This window comes from Metopolophium dirhodum, chromosome 2, assembly GCF_019925205.1.
Source record: "Metopolophium dirhodum isolate CAU chromosome 2, ASM1992520v1, whole genome shotgun sequence".
Lineage (NCBI taxonomy): Eukaryota > Metazoa > Arthropoda > Insecta > Hemiptera > Aphididae > Metopolophium > Metopolophium dirhodum.
In genome coordinates this window covers 9,592,257-9,609,825 of record NC_083561.1, presented here as the reverse complement: position 1 = coordinate 9,609,825, position 17,569 = coordinate 9,592,257, and the positions used below count along the sequence as shown (strand labels likewise).

Below are 17,569 nucleotides of genomic sequence, written 5' to 3'. Positions count from 1 at the left end.
CTTAATACATATACTATAATTTTAAAAAGGGCCCCTACACGATAAAAATCCGTCGAAAAGTCAGTGCACAAACAATAAGAAGGGTCGCATTGCCCAAATATACGGAGGGGGTCCACAGGGAAATTCCCAGCTTCCCGGTACGCCTATCGGCCCACGCGAGTATCATCAATTAAGAGTGCCTATTCCAGTCTTCATGAATCATTATAGCCCATATAGGTACCTAAAAAATATAAACTATAATATTGGTCAGCGGCACGAATTTATCTAAATATAATAGATATAATATCTTAATTCGTGGTCTGTGGTCCGGCATGAGTATAATATTATTATTATCCAAATATGTTGGTGCACATTTTTTCTTCCATGGACCGCGGGTAGGGCGGTGATATAATATAATATTTTATACCGTACGCCATTTGTTGGTACTACGATCCCGTCGCTCGCGGACAACTCCAGCGCGACTGATAATCGATGGTATCGACTATCGAACGTTTTCTCCGCCTCGACACGCCAGTCCTTGAGCTACCGTGTTGTTTATCTATCGCGCGCCACGAATTTCCGCCGCCTGTTTCGTTCTCGCACGTACTGTGCCGTCGACGTCTGATGCGTCTGACCCGTCGACATGGCCATGTTCCCGCGGTGACGGACATCAGTATCCCGAACAATTGGCGTCACCCGAAACGGATCGGCCCGATCGCTGCTAAATGACCACCGAGGTGAGTGGACGTGCCACCGACAACAAGTCGCACTAAGCACTTGCATTGTTTGTGTAAATATTTTATTTATATTTTTGTTCGTCATTACCTACCGTATATTCGTCGGCAGTATGATCGGAACGGCATGTACAATTTAACATTAACAAACATACATATTTATATATTATGTTTATATAGGTACCTAAGTATTTTATAAATTATGTAGCTACTGTCCGTTGTATCTGATCGATGACAGCTGCGTGACTGTCCAAGTCTATGGCAACATAATCATACACTGTGCAAAGGTTGCTTATAACACATCATGAGGCCAGACACTAAGTACAGATCTGTTGGGATATGCATTTGTCCGATTTTGTTTGCTTGTCATCTGTTTTCATTCCGTATTGTCGAGGTGCTTGACAAGGTATCTGACCTACCTATGTTCTTAGAATCTTTTCACTGGATGTTTGTATATTTTATCAATGTTTTGCTTACAACACTCTGATGTCATCGGCTGCAACATTGATGTTTTCAAAAATTTGTTATTATTCACAAACTTATAACATTAGCTGTCATTTAGAGGTCTTTGTACTTTGTAGCATCACTTTTGTATTTATACTACGGGAAACGCCCGTTACAAACATTTCTGATTAATAGCAATTTCAGTTTTATTGGTTATTAATTAATTTATGATTTAATTTGTCTTTACTTATTAGATATTTATATGCATAATTTGACAATAACTCAAAATTATTGGCTATAGATGACGTACGATCTTATTTTAATTTTTAACATATAGGTAGGTAGATACTGTGTGTCATGCTTATCAGTAAAAGTATGTAGCTGATATGCATTATGACTAAATACTAAATAGAATAAATTAATCTGGTTTTTATCAACAAAATGATTCTCATAGTTATTATTCTATTGTATTTAATAGACCGAGTGGTTATTATGTGAACAAGTAGATTTAAATTATTTGGAAAATTAAACAGTTTTTGTATAGTTATGTAGAGAATAATGCATGTTATGGGTAATTGCTATTACCTTATTATGATAAATATTGTTAAATTATTATCTGTCATTAATCATCACTCATCAGTTTTTAAAATAAATTAATATGGATGAATAGTTTTAAGGCTTATCGGTTGTATAGGTTACAATGTTAAATTATTGAATAAGGTCGTTTCTTGGTAGCTAGCTTCTCGGTAGCTCCATACTACAAGGTTTTGATAAGTAACTGCATTTTTTGTTTTTTACTAAATTTTTAATATAATAGTTATTTATTATAAACTATAATTATTAATTACTATAGTTCATTATAAATAATTGTTGGTATAAATCAAGCTTTATAATGATAGTCTCTGTTAAATTTAGATAGGTATTAATAAAATTTACTAAAATTATGGTGGGTAGTTGTAATATCTACTTTTGTGTTTAATGGACTATTAATATTTTGAAATGTTAAGATGATTTAATTAGACATGTAGTTAAGAACTCCTCAAAAATGTCTGCCCTTCCTCCCCCTACCACATCAAACATGTATTATACACAGGTTTTGTGTTCAGCGTGATTGTGTTAATAATTAAAATAACAATACAGGCAAATTAATATCAAAAGTTACTACCTATTTCTCTTCTCAATTTTTTTAGGTTGGTAGGTTTAGCAAAAATTATAAAAAATTGCCAAAACTGGAGATATGAACAACTAAAAAAATATCTATTCATAAATTAAATTACTTATCTTATATTAAAACACCTATTATCGTATATTATATTATTATAATGAACATATTACATATATTAAACTCATACTTATGTCCAAGGCTATGAATTTAATGCACTTAAAAACTATTAAATATGCATGCATATAATATGCACTAAAAACTGACAAAATATGTATGAAAATATGCTCTAATTTTTCAAAAATATGCAAAAAACACAAAAATGTAACATTTATTTTCTATTTTATTTTTTATAAGTTTTAGTTTAAATATTAGTATTGTTACACATTGATATGACTGATATGAGTATATGACTTTTTGGGCTTGATCTTCGTCGTATACAAGATCTATAAAACAAATATGCTAAGAATAGATTTATGTTTCTACTTAAAATTATATATTTTACCTTTAAAGTAGTTATTGCATTGTACAATCAATAATCTCTTTAGATTTTCAAACTTGAAAGACCTCTTGTTTAGTGTCCACAAAGTTTTATATAAAGAAAAGGAGTGTTTTACGTCTGACAAAGTTATTGAGGCAAACTTTATATTTTCTGGTGTACCCAAACCTACGTTCTCTTTTTCGCCATGTTAATAGTTTAGAAATATTACACATAATTTGAAATCTTTTGTTTTTGTTGAGAACTGTTAACTTTGACTTCAATAGTATAATAGTCAATAATACATGTTAAATACCCGAGTAAAAATTGAATAGTTTCCATGAAACTATAAAAGTCATAGCTTATACAAATATATTTAGTATTTAATATCAATTGACCAAAAAAATAAAATATTACAAAAAAAAAACATTTATACAAAAAAAATGCAATATAAAATTTAGTATTATAACTATAAAGAAGTCAAAACAAATCCATTATAGTGTAGCAAAAAAAACATGCAAATGCATAAAATTCACAGCCCTGCTTATGTCTAAATTGTGTAGGTAATAGTGTGAAAATTATATACATGTTTTTATATATGTACACATCAGTGTTACACTAGTTATTTTGAAGGTTAGTGGGAGTAATAAGATAGCAGAGAAATATGCTCAGAGAATTTGTCTCTCTTATAGTCTTATGGAAATATTCATGATAATTTATATGCATTTAAATACATATTAATTAAACAAATAAACTATTATATACCTCATATAGTAATGATTTTGGTAATAATGAATAATATAGTATGAATATAATAATAAGGTAGGAAATAGTAAAGGGGGTGTTGTATTTTATATGTTTTAAAATGTAATTGATGTGGATTTTAAATGTAATAAATGTATTTCACATGCCCCCTATCCTATCAATGTAATAAATTAATGTTAAATTGACCCTCATCACTTGTTGAGCGATGTCATAATAACAAGCAACTATATAGTACCTATCTAATTGTAATTGATTAAAAACATGGGGAGCATGAAATTATAAATTTTCAGCAAGAAGACAGCACTACAGCAGATGTATAATACTATAATCCAACAAAATAAAATATACCCATAATACTGTTTACTTTATTCAGTTTTAATATATTTATTTTATAGTTAGGTATTCAACTGAAACTTTTGGATAATTTATAATAATTAATTAATATACCTATAATATTTCTTTGGTCCCGGGGAAAAGGGGCTTAAGTACATTTTTCCAACTTTTTGCGACAGCAGTATTAAAGTTTGAAAATTCCTACTTAAGTTCATTATATTATCCATACATGTTAAAGGTATTTTTATATTATATATAAAATAACCATTAAAATTCTTGTTACTATGAATATTTAACGAGATAACTGTAGTTATGCCCTTTTGATTTCAGTTGTTCTAACTTATGCCCTTTTGATTTCACTTGTTCTTAATCCCTATTTGTCCACCACTTATGTCTTTTTGATTTCACTTATTTTGACTTATGTCTTTTTGTCCAGACATAAGTCATCATACGTCTTTTCTACCAAACGTAGAAACAGTTATGTTTAGATATGCCCTATTTATTTCTTCAATGATATGAGTAATATTCGTCACTAACTTATGCCAAATGTACCAAAAATCAGGAAAAATTAAGCTTTATATTTGCGTAAAAAAAATTTTTGTGAAAAATTGACTTAAGCCCTTTCTTCCTGGGAGCAAAGATTTATAGAGTTAAGAACTAAAACTTTTATTTTAGGTAACTTGGTAGTTAAATTGTGTGAATCCATTATAATTTGATTATAAATGTACTTGAATTACACTTATTTGTACTAAGCAATACATATTATATTGATATTCATTATTAAGTACATAAATAGAAAATAGGTACCTCCTTTTTTAAACATTTTTATTTTGATGAATAATCCACAAGCTCTCTTTCTACAAACTCCTTGTAACTTATCAAACTTTTAATCATAATCTAACTTTTTTTATTTGTTATCTATTTGTAAAAATAATTGAAATCTTCATAATTTTATTGTCTTTATTTTTCAGCATACATAAACTATGCCATTGCCAAAGCGTGTTGTGGAACCCGTGCATGTAGCACGTAACACAGTCTCACAAGCAGGAAGTTATGGTGCTTCAAGTTCAATATCGAATGAGTTAGAAGCTGTCACAAATGGCACCCTTGCTAATACAGTCCGTCAGTTATCAAGTCTATCTAAACAAGCGGAAGATATGTTTGGTGAACTTGTACGTGAAGCCCATTCACTTACTGTACGAGTTAACTCATTACAAATTAGATTAGACAGATTATCTGTTAACACAAAACAATTAGATAGTACTGGCGAAGAAGGTAATTTACATCTACTTTATTTAATTTAAATTCATTCTTGTATTTAGTGTATCATATTATTATTAAATAATATATATTGTTGTTTTAGTATCCTTACAAGACATTCATATGAGAAAAGCTTTTAAAAGTGCTATTGTATTTGATCAACAAGTTCTTTCAAGAGATACAATGCCTGCGCCAATGCTTGAAATGTATTCTCAATGTGATAAACCACCTCCTCTTTATAAACTTAATCCTTACCGGTAATTAAAAAAATAAATTAAAAAATGCTGAACATGAAGTATAATTGTGTTTTTGTTTATATAGAGAGGATGGTAAGGATGGTATGAAGTTCTATACTGATCCAGATTACTTTTTCAATCTATGGAGGTTAGAAATGCTAAAAGACACGGAAAAAATGATGCATGATCGTGGAAAAAAAGTATTTTCTTAAATTTTGGTTATTCTTACTAATGTATTACATTATAAACTTCATTAATAAACTTTGATATTTCCAATTCATTAGCCTCATAGACCTAAAGCAGAAGGAAGTGGTGGTCGTCATAAAAAAAGAGTTCGACAACCATATAGTACGAGAGAACGGCAAAGACAACTTGCTACTCAGCACGGAGAATATATTATGCCTCAAGATAACTCTCATTATAGAGCACCACATCAGGTATACATTTTATAGTTTAAAATAATTTAAAAAATATATATTTTATTTTCAATGTCTGATATCAATATTTAAAAATGTACTCTATATTGCTTATCAATATCTATTAAAACTTAACATATTATAAAATCTTATGTAGTTTATAATTTTTAATTGCTTACATTTTGCTTAGCCTTATGAATATATGGAAGAAAGTACAATGATGTTGGGCTTGTCAATGAACGATCAACACCGACCATCACGACCAAATAGTATAGAGTTACGTCGATCCTATGGTCCAGAGCAACTTCATAATCATCATACTGGAAACAACATGGTAGATGGACGTATTTATAGTCCACCCCCTATGAGTATAATTGATAGGTAAATTCACATATTTTTAAAATTTACATTATAATATAGGTACTGTTATAATTAGTTTTCATTGAGTTTCTTTATGTCTTAGCAATAACTATGCTGCACCACTCAGTAGCAATAATATGATGTATGATGAATCTAATGTATACAATCATCAAACGCAACAAAATAATTACCAGTACACAGGCAGTATGGGTGAAGTAATTAGTCCATTGGGTACACCTAGTCGGGGAGGTAGAATTAGACCATCTCAACCACCCCCTGCTCCTCCAAGCAACAATAATTCAAATAACAGGTAAGTGAGATACAGTTTTGACTGACCATTATTTTAGATTATTATTTTGACTTATATTAAAGTAACATTATTTTTCTATTTAGTACACCCACTGTATCATCAGCCAGCACTCCAACTCGTGGTCGCAGTTTGAGTTCCAACCGTGAAACATTACCTCCTCCACCACCTCCTCCAATTGAAAACAACTTACCTTTTACTGAACCTTTACCACCACCTCCACCACCTGTATCTATTAGCCCTCCATTACCATCAGCAAACATTCCACCTCCTCCGCCATTACCACCAATGCCTGATCTACCAGCATCATTAGCGAATGGAGATGTAAAATCACCACCAAAACAAGTAAGTACTTAAACATTGTTTATTAGTTGTATTTGAGGTTAGTTAATTATATTATTCAATAATTTTATAATTTATGTAGAAATCTCCATCTAATCTTATAATTCAATCGAAACCATTGGTGCTTCCTGCCGACTGTAATAATGTGAGACCGCTAAATGGTATCATTAATGATTTAAAAACAACTGTAACCAATATCAGTAGCGGCACGGTGACCTTGAAAAAAACACCTGGGCCAGGCCATGTTGCTCATTATGATCCACGTAGTGATTTGCTAAAGGCTATTAGAGATGGTAAGATATTGATTTATACACATATTGTATTGTGTCAATGAACAGTTAAAATACGTCTTATTAATTAAAAAATATATATTATTTGTGTTAAGGTGTTGAGCTGAGAAAAGTAGAAAAAATAAAACAAAAAGAAGGAGAACGTAGCAATGCATTACATGATGTGGCTTCAATATTGGCCCGTCGTGTAGCTGTTGAAATTTCTGATTCTGATTCTGCATCGGGCAGCGAATATGACAGCGACGGTTGGGCTGAAGAGACTTGTGCTTAGTAAATAATTTAGAATAATTCTAATCAGTAATTTTAACTAACATTCCTTGTTCTTAATCTACCAATATTTTGAAAGTTTCATTAGCTCATTTTTAATTTCTTTGAGTGTGTGCTTTTGAGATAAATTGAAATACTTTGTTTGGTTGTATCCAACAATTCTATTTACTGCGAAATGTATATCTGATGATGAACTATAGTCTATTTGAAACCGAATAGTTGACTAAATAAATTATTTTTTCAGTAGTTAAATCTATTTGCTAATCTTTCTATCGATGTAATTATATATACATATATATTAAATTATTACTGAATATATATTATACTTTGGAGTTTTCCATAGAAATATTGCATTGTATAATGTATATAATAATAAAAAACATAGTCACAAGTTATCAATATAAATTCCAAAAGATAATGCATTTGTATAATAAATTAATAAATTTGCTACTCGTATTCCTATATTTTCCAAACTACCTACACATTTTAGTGCCAAATAATACCAATTTTATAATTATACATAATAAAGTATAATATTTATTTATATTTCATTAGATAAAATGATGATTAATGATCTTGAAGAATTGCTGTGTGTGTAATAATATTAGTTAATAATAATAATATTATTAGTATATTTTATTAGAAGATTATAAATGCACTATTTGATATAATATTGTAATAAACAACTAATTAAATATTCTTAATGTCTTGCATTATGTTTAATTTGTGAATTTAATTTCCAAATTTAAACGTGCATAAATATATCAATTATCCAACTGCTTAGTAATTAACTTGGTGTGTTAAATATAATACATTGTAATGTCGATCAAGAGCAAACTGTGTTTTCAAACTGCAGCTGCAGTGGCTTGCATAATTTTTGGTATATAATATTCATCATCAATGTTCCATAGTTTCCATATATTATTAATTTACCTCATCTACTTTTATACATCGCTTTGTTGTTAGACTTTAATAAATCAAATTTGTATTTACGGTCATTGGTTATAAAGAGAAAATGCTCAATTTTGCTCAATTAGTTTCAAATTTACTGAAAAATTATTTTAATCGTTTTCTGTTTGTAAATAGAACTCTTTACACTGATGCACACATTGTATAATCTAATTCAATAAAGTTATGTCCAATATTATAAAATAGACCACTCACAATTTAATAATGGTGTTGATTTACATAGTAAATCTATTAAAGTTCCTTTTTCTAATATATTCCACGTCAATAATTATTAAATACTTAATTTCCAAAAATAAAACTAGAATACAGTTAATTGTATATCTAATTGAACACAAATTTTTAAATGAGCTAAATAATGATTTGTTTACAATTAATAATATTATGTCAACTATCTGTAGATCAAGTCTATCTAGTTCGATCAATGTTTTAATTTCTAACAAGTTATCAAACAAGGAATAATATTATTACTTAACACTATTTATACAATGCACAATGGACTTTTCGTGTTTGTTATCCAACAACAAGCTCGTGTGTTCAAAGTGCTTATTATTAAATTAAAATTAGGTAGTATGCATAACATAATATTTTATAGTAATGTATAATATTGTTTATTTTATTTATTCCTCTTATTTATTTATATTTTTTTAACGAGTTTAAATGTATAAACGTATTTGATGTTTGTGTATGTATATGTATGTATGTGTGTGTGTGTGTGTGTGTGTATATGTGTGTATATATACAAAGAATGCAAGAGAACAATATATATCTGTACATTATATAACCCAAAGCTTACTGTTAAATACATATATAAATGTGCTTAATATTAATGTGTATATTACGAATACATACATATTATATAATATACAAGTAGACGGTAAACAATTGTAATGTTCTAAACATATATTTTGTTAATATAATGTATTAATTTAATATGTTTTATCCATAATATTATTTTAACATGAGCATTATACGTTATTATTTATTTGTAATCCAAATAAAACCAATGTTTTTATCAATGATTGAATTGTTTTGTTATTTGCTGATGCTGCATTGATAATCGTGTGCAACTATAGGTGCGTCTAACTGCATTCCCGAAATTGAATAGAAGCCTTGGTAATTTTGATGATGTTAGCTGTTACTATCATTATTATAATATATTTCTCATTATAAAATAATAATTAATAATTAAACCTAGTATTCTAGTACATACTGTTGCGAAGAAATAATATTAAGACTAGTAATACTAATACTCAGGCCTTCATAGTCTACATTTCAAAATGAAAAATAAATTTGTATTAAATTTGAAAATAAAGAAAATACATGGGCACAATTTTTATTTTTAATGAGTTAAATTTTTTTCTAGATTGGTCAAAATTTCTATAATTTGTAAATTATTTTATAGGTAAATATTAAATTTGTTTAGCTTTAAAGTTAGACAATGTTATACTAGGGTTCTTCACAAGTTGATATTATATAATTCTTATAGTATCTAAATATAAAATAGATCCTTAATATTTTATTAGACATTTGAATTTCTAATTTTTACGAGATTGGATGTTTAAAATATGATTATGGTTAGGTGTTATGTTGTAACTTATAGTTTGAAAAATATTAACCATAGAGAAATGAAACTTTTAATTAATTAATTAGTCTATAAATAAATATTTCTTAATTTAATAATTTGGTTGGGGGGACGGAGTGGCCGAGCGGACTAAGGTGTCGGTGTCCGGAGAACAGGTGTCCACCCGGGCATGGCAGATGTAGGTGCCCAAATCAAAAATTCTGCCAAAACAAACACGCACGTGTAAACAAATCTACAGTACCACAGGCTAATGACCTAGTAGTTTAAGCATTAACCCTAATAAAAAAAAAAAAATTGTTTGACACAAATGTGTAATTGCCTAAACAACTGAAGCACTACTACTATGCAATAAGAAGCAATAGTATACTGTATAAGATGAATTTCTACAATTTTGTAACAAAATATTTATAAAGAATAAAGTAAATATTTTTAGTAATGTGTATTAGTAAAGGTATATTCTACTTTTTATTTTAATATGAGTTTAAAACTATTAAAGAATGTGCAGGTATGTTAAAATCTCATTAAAAAAAATACTTAAAAGTGATTATTGTGTGACATAAACAGAACGCTAATCTATTTTTTCCACTTCGAAGAAAGTGTATGAATCATAAATATATATAAATAAGTAACCATTAACTGAATAATATATACCTAGTGAGAATTAACTAATTTTTACATTTTATTCGTTTCTATAGTGACAAACAAATATTACGCAAAATCGGTCAGAAAATAAAAATATCAGTAGGTACCTAAAAACATAATTTATGTTTAAAAAAAAAATTAATATACCTAATAAACAATTTCGTTACTGTATAAAACATTTAAATTTACAATAATAACTGTGACCCACGTGGTAGCCGGTAGGTAATTAAAATAAATTTATTAAATGTTCACCACTCACCACCTCAAGTACGTACCTACTACGCAATTCATGTTACTTATAAGTTATACGCCTACCGAATAGTGTATGTAAATATGTAATGTATAATTTCATAATTCACCTATATACCTATTTATTTAGGTACCAACTTAAATTTAGTGCTTTTTATTTATTGATTTTGTTTGCAATCAACATGTATAGGTATACAATAAATAGATAAGGGACAAGGGTTAATAGTGTATGACGCTTCATTTTTTATATGGGGTCTCCAATTGGTAGTTTTGTAGTTTCACCATGGCTTCCTCAGACTTAGATCCGGCACTGCTTAAAAGTACCAACTAAATCCAAATGCTATCAAAAATCACCCGTAAATTCAAAGACCGAAGCATTTTACCACTATAAAACGTGTACACATAAATACAAAAAAAAACATGTCATTGTAAAATTTATACCTTCATCGTTCCGCTCAGAATTCAAAAGACTTCAATGAAAAATGTAAATTGGGTCTGCGGTTACCCTTTTTTGTTGTAAACTTGGCCCGGAAATTTTAGGTTGTAAAATTGGCCCAGAAATTTAAGATAATAAAAAAGGTCGATTGTAAACTTGGCCCAATAATTTTGACCAATAAAATACTATTAGCACGACATAATTTAATCTGCAAAAACATTTTGCTTAAGTATATTTTTTAATACTGAAACATATTTCTTAAATTTTTACACAATTTTACATTTACATAACGAATTTCATAATATGAATATAAAATTTATTTTTGGAGGACGATGAGAATCGCCTCCTTATGGTGTCCTCTGGGTAATGCTAAATGGTTCTCCAGACGTATATTTTTATTCGGGCCGAGTTTACACGTCAATCATTTTTACCAGAAAAAAACCCGGGCCAAGTTAACATCTAAATAATTCTTAACTGAGATAAACACGGGCCAAGTTAACAATCGCCCGATTTCACCTAAAAGTATAAAACGAGTACAAATACGAATCCTCGTTAAAATATATTATAGGTAGGTACCTGCGCGTAGGTATTAATATATATATATAATGTATCAATAATAACTATAATTGGGAAAATAAGTGGGTTCGAAATCCGAATGCTGGCCGTTAAAAGAACGATGACGGCCGTACTCGCTGGCTTTACCTAGTAATAAACGACGTTGTACCCGTCGCCTGGGGAATGTTCCGATTTTTCAGTGACTATTTAGACAGTGATTGTTTTATTTTAATTCACTTACATTTTTTTTTTCTTACCGTACTATATACTATAGCTCTGTTAGTTGCTACCGTAAAAAATAAACCATGGACCATGGCCACCAACAAGGATCTCGATGCATATTCTGTATTCAAGGGAAGTCATAGACACGTTGATTGACAAATGTACCATCGACAACGAAGAAGAACATGTCAACGACGTCGTAAGCACCCTTTTGGGCGAGATTGTCGAAACGCGTTGTGATGAAATCACGTTGGAGGTGATGGCCGGCGGTGACGTTGGCGCGACGTCGGAGGTGGTTGGCAGATGCAGTGGAGAAGATAGAGGAGACGCCGGCCGAGGGCTTAAAACGAGAAAGGCGCTCAATGACCTGGAAGCGACACCGGCAATAAGTCACAAAGCTCCGCGTGGACGGCCAAGGCGGATCGTGGCCGCCACGTGATAGGGAGTGAGACTGGCGACCGTTGCTGTGTGGCTGCTTCCGAGCCTCCCAGGGGAATGAACCGCAGTTCGCCATTCCCTCCTCTTCGGCCGTGACATTGGGGATTGATACGTGAAAGAGCACCGTCTGACTGTGTCTGACGGTAGTCACCCTGTACGTTCTCCGGCCACCCACCGAACGACGAGATCGTGGTCGATGGCGTCGCGCGCTCGCGGTGGCCGACACGCGAGACCGTCATTGGGCCGACCACCCGCGGAAACTGATTGCGTTTCAGTGTTTGCGTGACTCCACAGCCGGGACTTCGACTGCGGAAGACACGGTGCCGACTGCACTACGCCAGACAGAAAATCATGAAGAGTATAATCAGGATCGCGTTGCGTTCCGGTGCCGTCCGCCGATTTTCTCCCCTTTTCGGCCAGTGGCGATTCCGTCGGCCGAGTTTCGGAACACCACGTCGAAAATCACGGAGAATATCAGAATCGTGTGATGCGTTGCGATGTGGTACGCCGATCAGAGCACTTTTCGGCCAATATTCATCGCAGAACAAAAATCACGGTGAGTATCAGGAACGTGGTGGATGGCGATGTGGTACGCTGATTGTCTCCCCCTTTTGCCCGGTGGTAATCTCGCCGGCTGAGTCACGCCTCCGGTGGCAGCGTATGAGTTGATTCCCAAGTACCTATATTTACCTGCAACGATACCGTTGAATTGATTCTGTGGCTATTAAGAGGCATGTACGAGTTGAGTCACTTATTGTTGTATATCATTAACAAACATACCAGGTACTTAAGTATTGTAATCCAAGAAAGACCGAGAAAAAGAACTTGTATGAGAGAAGAGATGAACAAGTATACCGTATACCTACAAGTAATCTCATTACTAGATGTAAGTTATTAAAAATAATGTGTGTTTTTTACTTACTTTTTTACAAACTATGACGATGAATACCAAAAATATTCGAAATAAAAAAGTTATATGATGTTCCATAATGATTTTCAAAATATAAAAAAGGTGGGCAAGTGGGTGTCGCTCTGCTGGATAGTAGCTTAGAAGTGGGCCACTGTAATGAATGGTGTTAAATTTAAATTCAATGATATAATATCATTACTATTTACTAAGTATATTAGATGATATTATTGTGAATGAAGTAAATTATTTAATATAACCTATTTACGTGGAGCCTTGTTTTAAATTTTCAACCCTTAGCTATAAAAGTTGAACATTTTATAAATTTTAAACTACAAAATAATTATTAAATTTTAAATTTGATAAATTTTGTCAAATTTTGAACTTTAAATGCTTATAAACAAAATTGTGTCTACGTATTTTAATTATTTTCAACTGCTATTGTAGCAATATATCAAGAGCCTTGTATTAAATTTTCACGCATTTTTACTCAACAAATAAAATTTATTGGTATTTATAGAAAAAAAAACTAAACAAATTTAAAACTGACAATGTCCGTTAACAGCTCAAAAAGAGTCAAATTATTTTCAAAATTTTATCGTGTATAGAAAATGCTAATACAAACATTCAGTGAAATTTTCGAGTATCTACAGTCATACGTTTTTAATTACAAAAAAATAAGAAAATCGTTACATGAGATATCAAATGAATATCAAATGTTGTAAAAATATGAATTTCAAACGCTCCTAAAAATTTAATTTAACTTTCTTGTAGACTTTTTTTTTTGATAAAGGTAGACAAACTTATGGATAATCTTGTATTACATTTTCAAATCTTAGTATTAAAAAGAAAAATTGTATGAATTCTCAACTCAAAATAATTTGCTAATTTTCATAATTTTTCCGTATTTGTCAATATTTGAACTTTAAATGCTTATAAATAAAAACTGAGACTAAGGAATTTTAATATTTTCAAATGTCATTGTAACAATATAGTAGGAGCCTTCTATTAAATTTTCAAGCTTTTTTACCCAACAAATAAGGTTTTATTGATATTTATAGAAAAAAAAACTAAAAAAAATGGAAACTGAAAATGTCCGTAAACAGCTCAAAATAAGTCAAAATATTTGGAAAATGTTATGATGCATAAAAAATGCTAGTATAAACATCCAGTCAAAATTTCATGTATATACGTTCATTTGTTTAGAGTTTTTTTTATCGTTTTTTCTTAATTTTTATGTTGTTTTTCCCGGTGCTTTTGAAAACTATTGGGAATTTTAAATTTTGACCTCCTCAATGCACCAACAATACTCACTTTCCCATCGAACAAGATACTGAAGTTGAAAATCGAAGCATTATTTCGACTACTTATCGTGTACACGACACAAAAAAAAAAATGAAAAAAAAAAGCACACATCATTGTACAACCAATACATACATCGCTCCGCTCAGAATCCAAAATTAAAAAAGAAATTTTTTGAAAGAATTCTCAGCCAACCTTCTTGTGGTATCTCTTGGGTACCTAACACTATTTTAGGTTAAAGTGTTCATTCAACATATTGTCATATACAGTATACATTTATCATATAACTGATATACAACAATAGGGCAATCAACTCGTACATAGGTACCTTATATATTGATATCCCGGGAATCAACTAATACATAAAGTAAGTCTCGGGAATCAACTCAACAACAGCGCCTCCGGTCACCACCGATTCCGGAGCACTAAATGCTGCTTCGCTCGCTCAGCGCTTTCATAGAAAAAAACGCGCTTTGTAGCTATGCCTTTGATCTTTGCTTCTGCACGCACCTCGCCATCACGTATCAATCCGCTGCTTATTGCGTCTTGTCTGGTGTTTTTTTTCCTGTTCATTAAATCATCATATTTTAAAATTTCAGGCCACTTTGAGCCATTTATTTCGTTCAACAATATCTAGGTATCAAAATTGTATTAAGTCTATATTTTAAACTATTAAATAAGTTATTAATTTATATTTGTTGAACGCACTTTCGATAAACTGATTAAAAATAAGTTTCCACAAAAACAAAATATTGTTTCTATTTTTTACGCAGGTAGGAGGTATTAGTGTATTTTTATTTATATTTATTTCAAAAGAATAATGGGCCTCAGTGAACCTGCTCGTTCGATGGCCTATGAAAAGTTAACTAATAATGTTAATGTGTATAAATATTTAATAACAATTTAATTTATCTACGATTATTTGTTTTTGAGTTACAACAAAAAAACTACACTGATTTTGTCAAATACTGGTTTTACATACATAAGTTTATTTTTTCCGACGCTTTTAAAAACTACTGGGAATTTTCGATTTTGATCTCTTAACAATCCCAACGACCCAACTAGATCAAATTTGCTTCTAGGAACCATCCTTCAAAGTTGAAAATCAAAGCATTATTTGACTACCTAACTATGTGTACACAGACACAAAACATAAAAAAAAAAATCATTAGCTCCGCCTAGAACTAAAATACAAACGTTTAAAAAACAACATACAATTTATACAAAATAAAAATAAAGTATACCTAAATATTTTCAATTATACCTAGCTTATAATAGGTACCTACTTAATTTATAGTATAAACTATAATTGTTAAAAAGCAGCCTTAAACATATTTTAATGAATCAATTATAGTGAGCTAGGTAGGCCGCCTCAAAACAATATTTTTCAAAATATTATTTTTTTTGCATAGTATAATAATTTGAAAACAAATTGAAAAATTTCGATGGATAGGTAGATAATAATGGTTATAATAATTACATTAGTCATTATAGTTCTTTCTTTCTGTTACCTACTCACTGTATGGTAAGTGGTAACGTTATAATACACACGACATAACCATATTACTACCTACATGAATCAAACTGAAACAATTAAACTGATGTGTCACCGATGTGTGACATTTTTTTTCGTGTTTCTGTTCTCTTTTCGTGACTCGTGGTTAACTTTAAATGTCTGTGGCGTCTATCTCCCAATACAATCCTGTCTGACTGTTATAATGTACATAATATATTATGATGTATATATTATAGTTATTATACACGCCTCTATATCCACTTAAACGCCTTAAGCTTTTATAACCACATTATATATAGTTGTATATAATTGGTCTATGTTTACATATGACCTATGTGGCTACATAATACACAGGTATCTATATGCATGTACATCTAATTGTTAAAAGTGTAAACTAGCCTTTAATCAACTTCTGTGCGCGAACATCAAAAGGGGTTAAGGCTGTTGAAGGACATAGGTTAATATCGTATTAAAATATACCGATCATAGACAACTATGGTCTTTTCATATTGTCACTTATTCCAAAACGGTGTACTATAGGTCAATGTTTATGTAAATTTCCTTATGAAAATTTGAGGAATAATATGTCTATGGGGGGCTGGGCACTTAGGCCCCCCTTTGGGTCCGTCCCTGGCCACACAACACTCACGATAGATATAGAATACTGCCTAAATACATATCCTTAAAAATTGTTCGCTTTCAACAGCCTCAAGTTAAATGTTGTAATTTTGAGATTTTAATGCATTCGTATCTTATAAGCTGACTTCATTAGAACATTTCTAAATATGAGAATATTTAAGATGTTTTTGTGAGGGAGTCTGAAGAACATAATATTAGATGCATTATACTTTGGTCGAGAGCAGAAACTTTAAACTTAATATTAGCAAACAAGATTTTAAGACATAGTTCAGCATATGCTAATAAAGGAAAGAAGGGAAAGTGATCGCCTCAGTAAGCAATAAGGGTATCCTATATGTTAATGGTGCAAGTATGGTCTCGAGTTAGGAGGGGGGGAAGATCTGAAGGGCAAATGACGCAAATCGCGAAGATTTCCTCCAGCAATTATTTTCCTGAGAAAATACGTCTATAATATATACTCATAAAGTCATAAATAAGTATAATAATTTAAAATATTAACCTAAATCCTATATAAGACAATAGATTAGGTATATGATATCAAACAAATAATTCTATTTTACTGAATGTGAAAATAAAAACAAAAACAGAACACGTTCTACATTCAAACGTTATACGTTCATACATTTCGATACACCAACGTTATAATTTATAATAATGAACTGGGTTCCAATTTTCCGGTATAGGTACACGCGTTAACTGATCAAGACATAATATAGACAATATAGCCATATAGGTAATA

The 17,569-nt window shown here is 30.7% G+C and overlaps 1 protein-coding gene across 1 annotated transcript; it reads left to right on the top strand.

Moving 5' to 3' along the window:
- Positions 1–421: 421 nt before the first annotated feature.
- On the top strand, positions 422–9,361 carry LOC132939223 (actin-binding protein WASF3). Its single transcript, XM_061006292.1, has 10 exons — positions 422–716; positions 4,867–5,170; positions 5,259–5,412; positions 5,477–5,591; positions 5,676–5,828; positions 5,998–6,188; positions 6,271–6,477; positions 6,561–6,819; positions 6,899–7,109; positions 7,202–9,361. The coding sequence occupies exons 2-10, from the start codon at positions 4,879–4,881 to the stop codon at positions 7,375–7,377; spliced, it is 1,758 nt and encodes a 585-aa protein (XP_060862275.1). The 5' UTR covers positions 422–716; positions 4,867–4,878; the 3' UTR covers positions 7,378–9,361.
- Positions 9,362–17,569: the final 8,208 nt, after the last annotated feature.

Coding starts and splice junctions, on each gene's coding strand:
- LOC132939223 (XM_061006292.1), top strand. CDS start 4,879: ATGCCATTGCCAAAGCGTGTTGTGGAACCCGTGCATGTAGCACGTAAC. Junction 5,592..5,675: donor TGCATGATCGTGGAAAAAAA/GTATTTTCTTAA, acceptor CCAATTCATTAG/CCTCATAGACCTAAAGCAGA. Junction 7,110..7,201: donor GCTAAAGGCTATTAGAGATG/GTAAGATATTGA, acceptor ATTTGTGTTAAG/GTGTTGAGCTGAGAAAAGTA.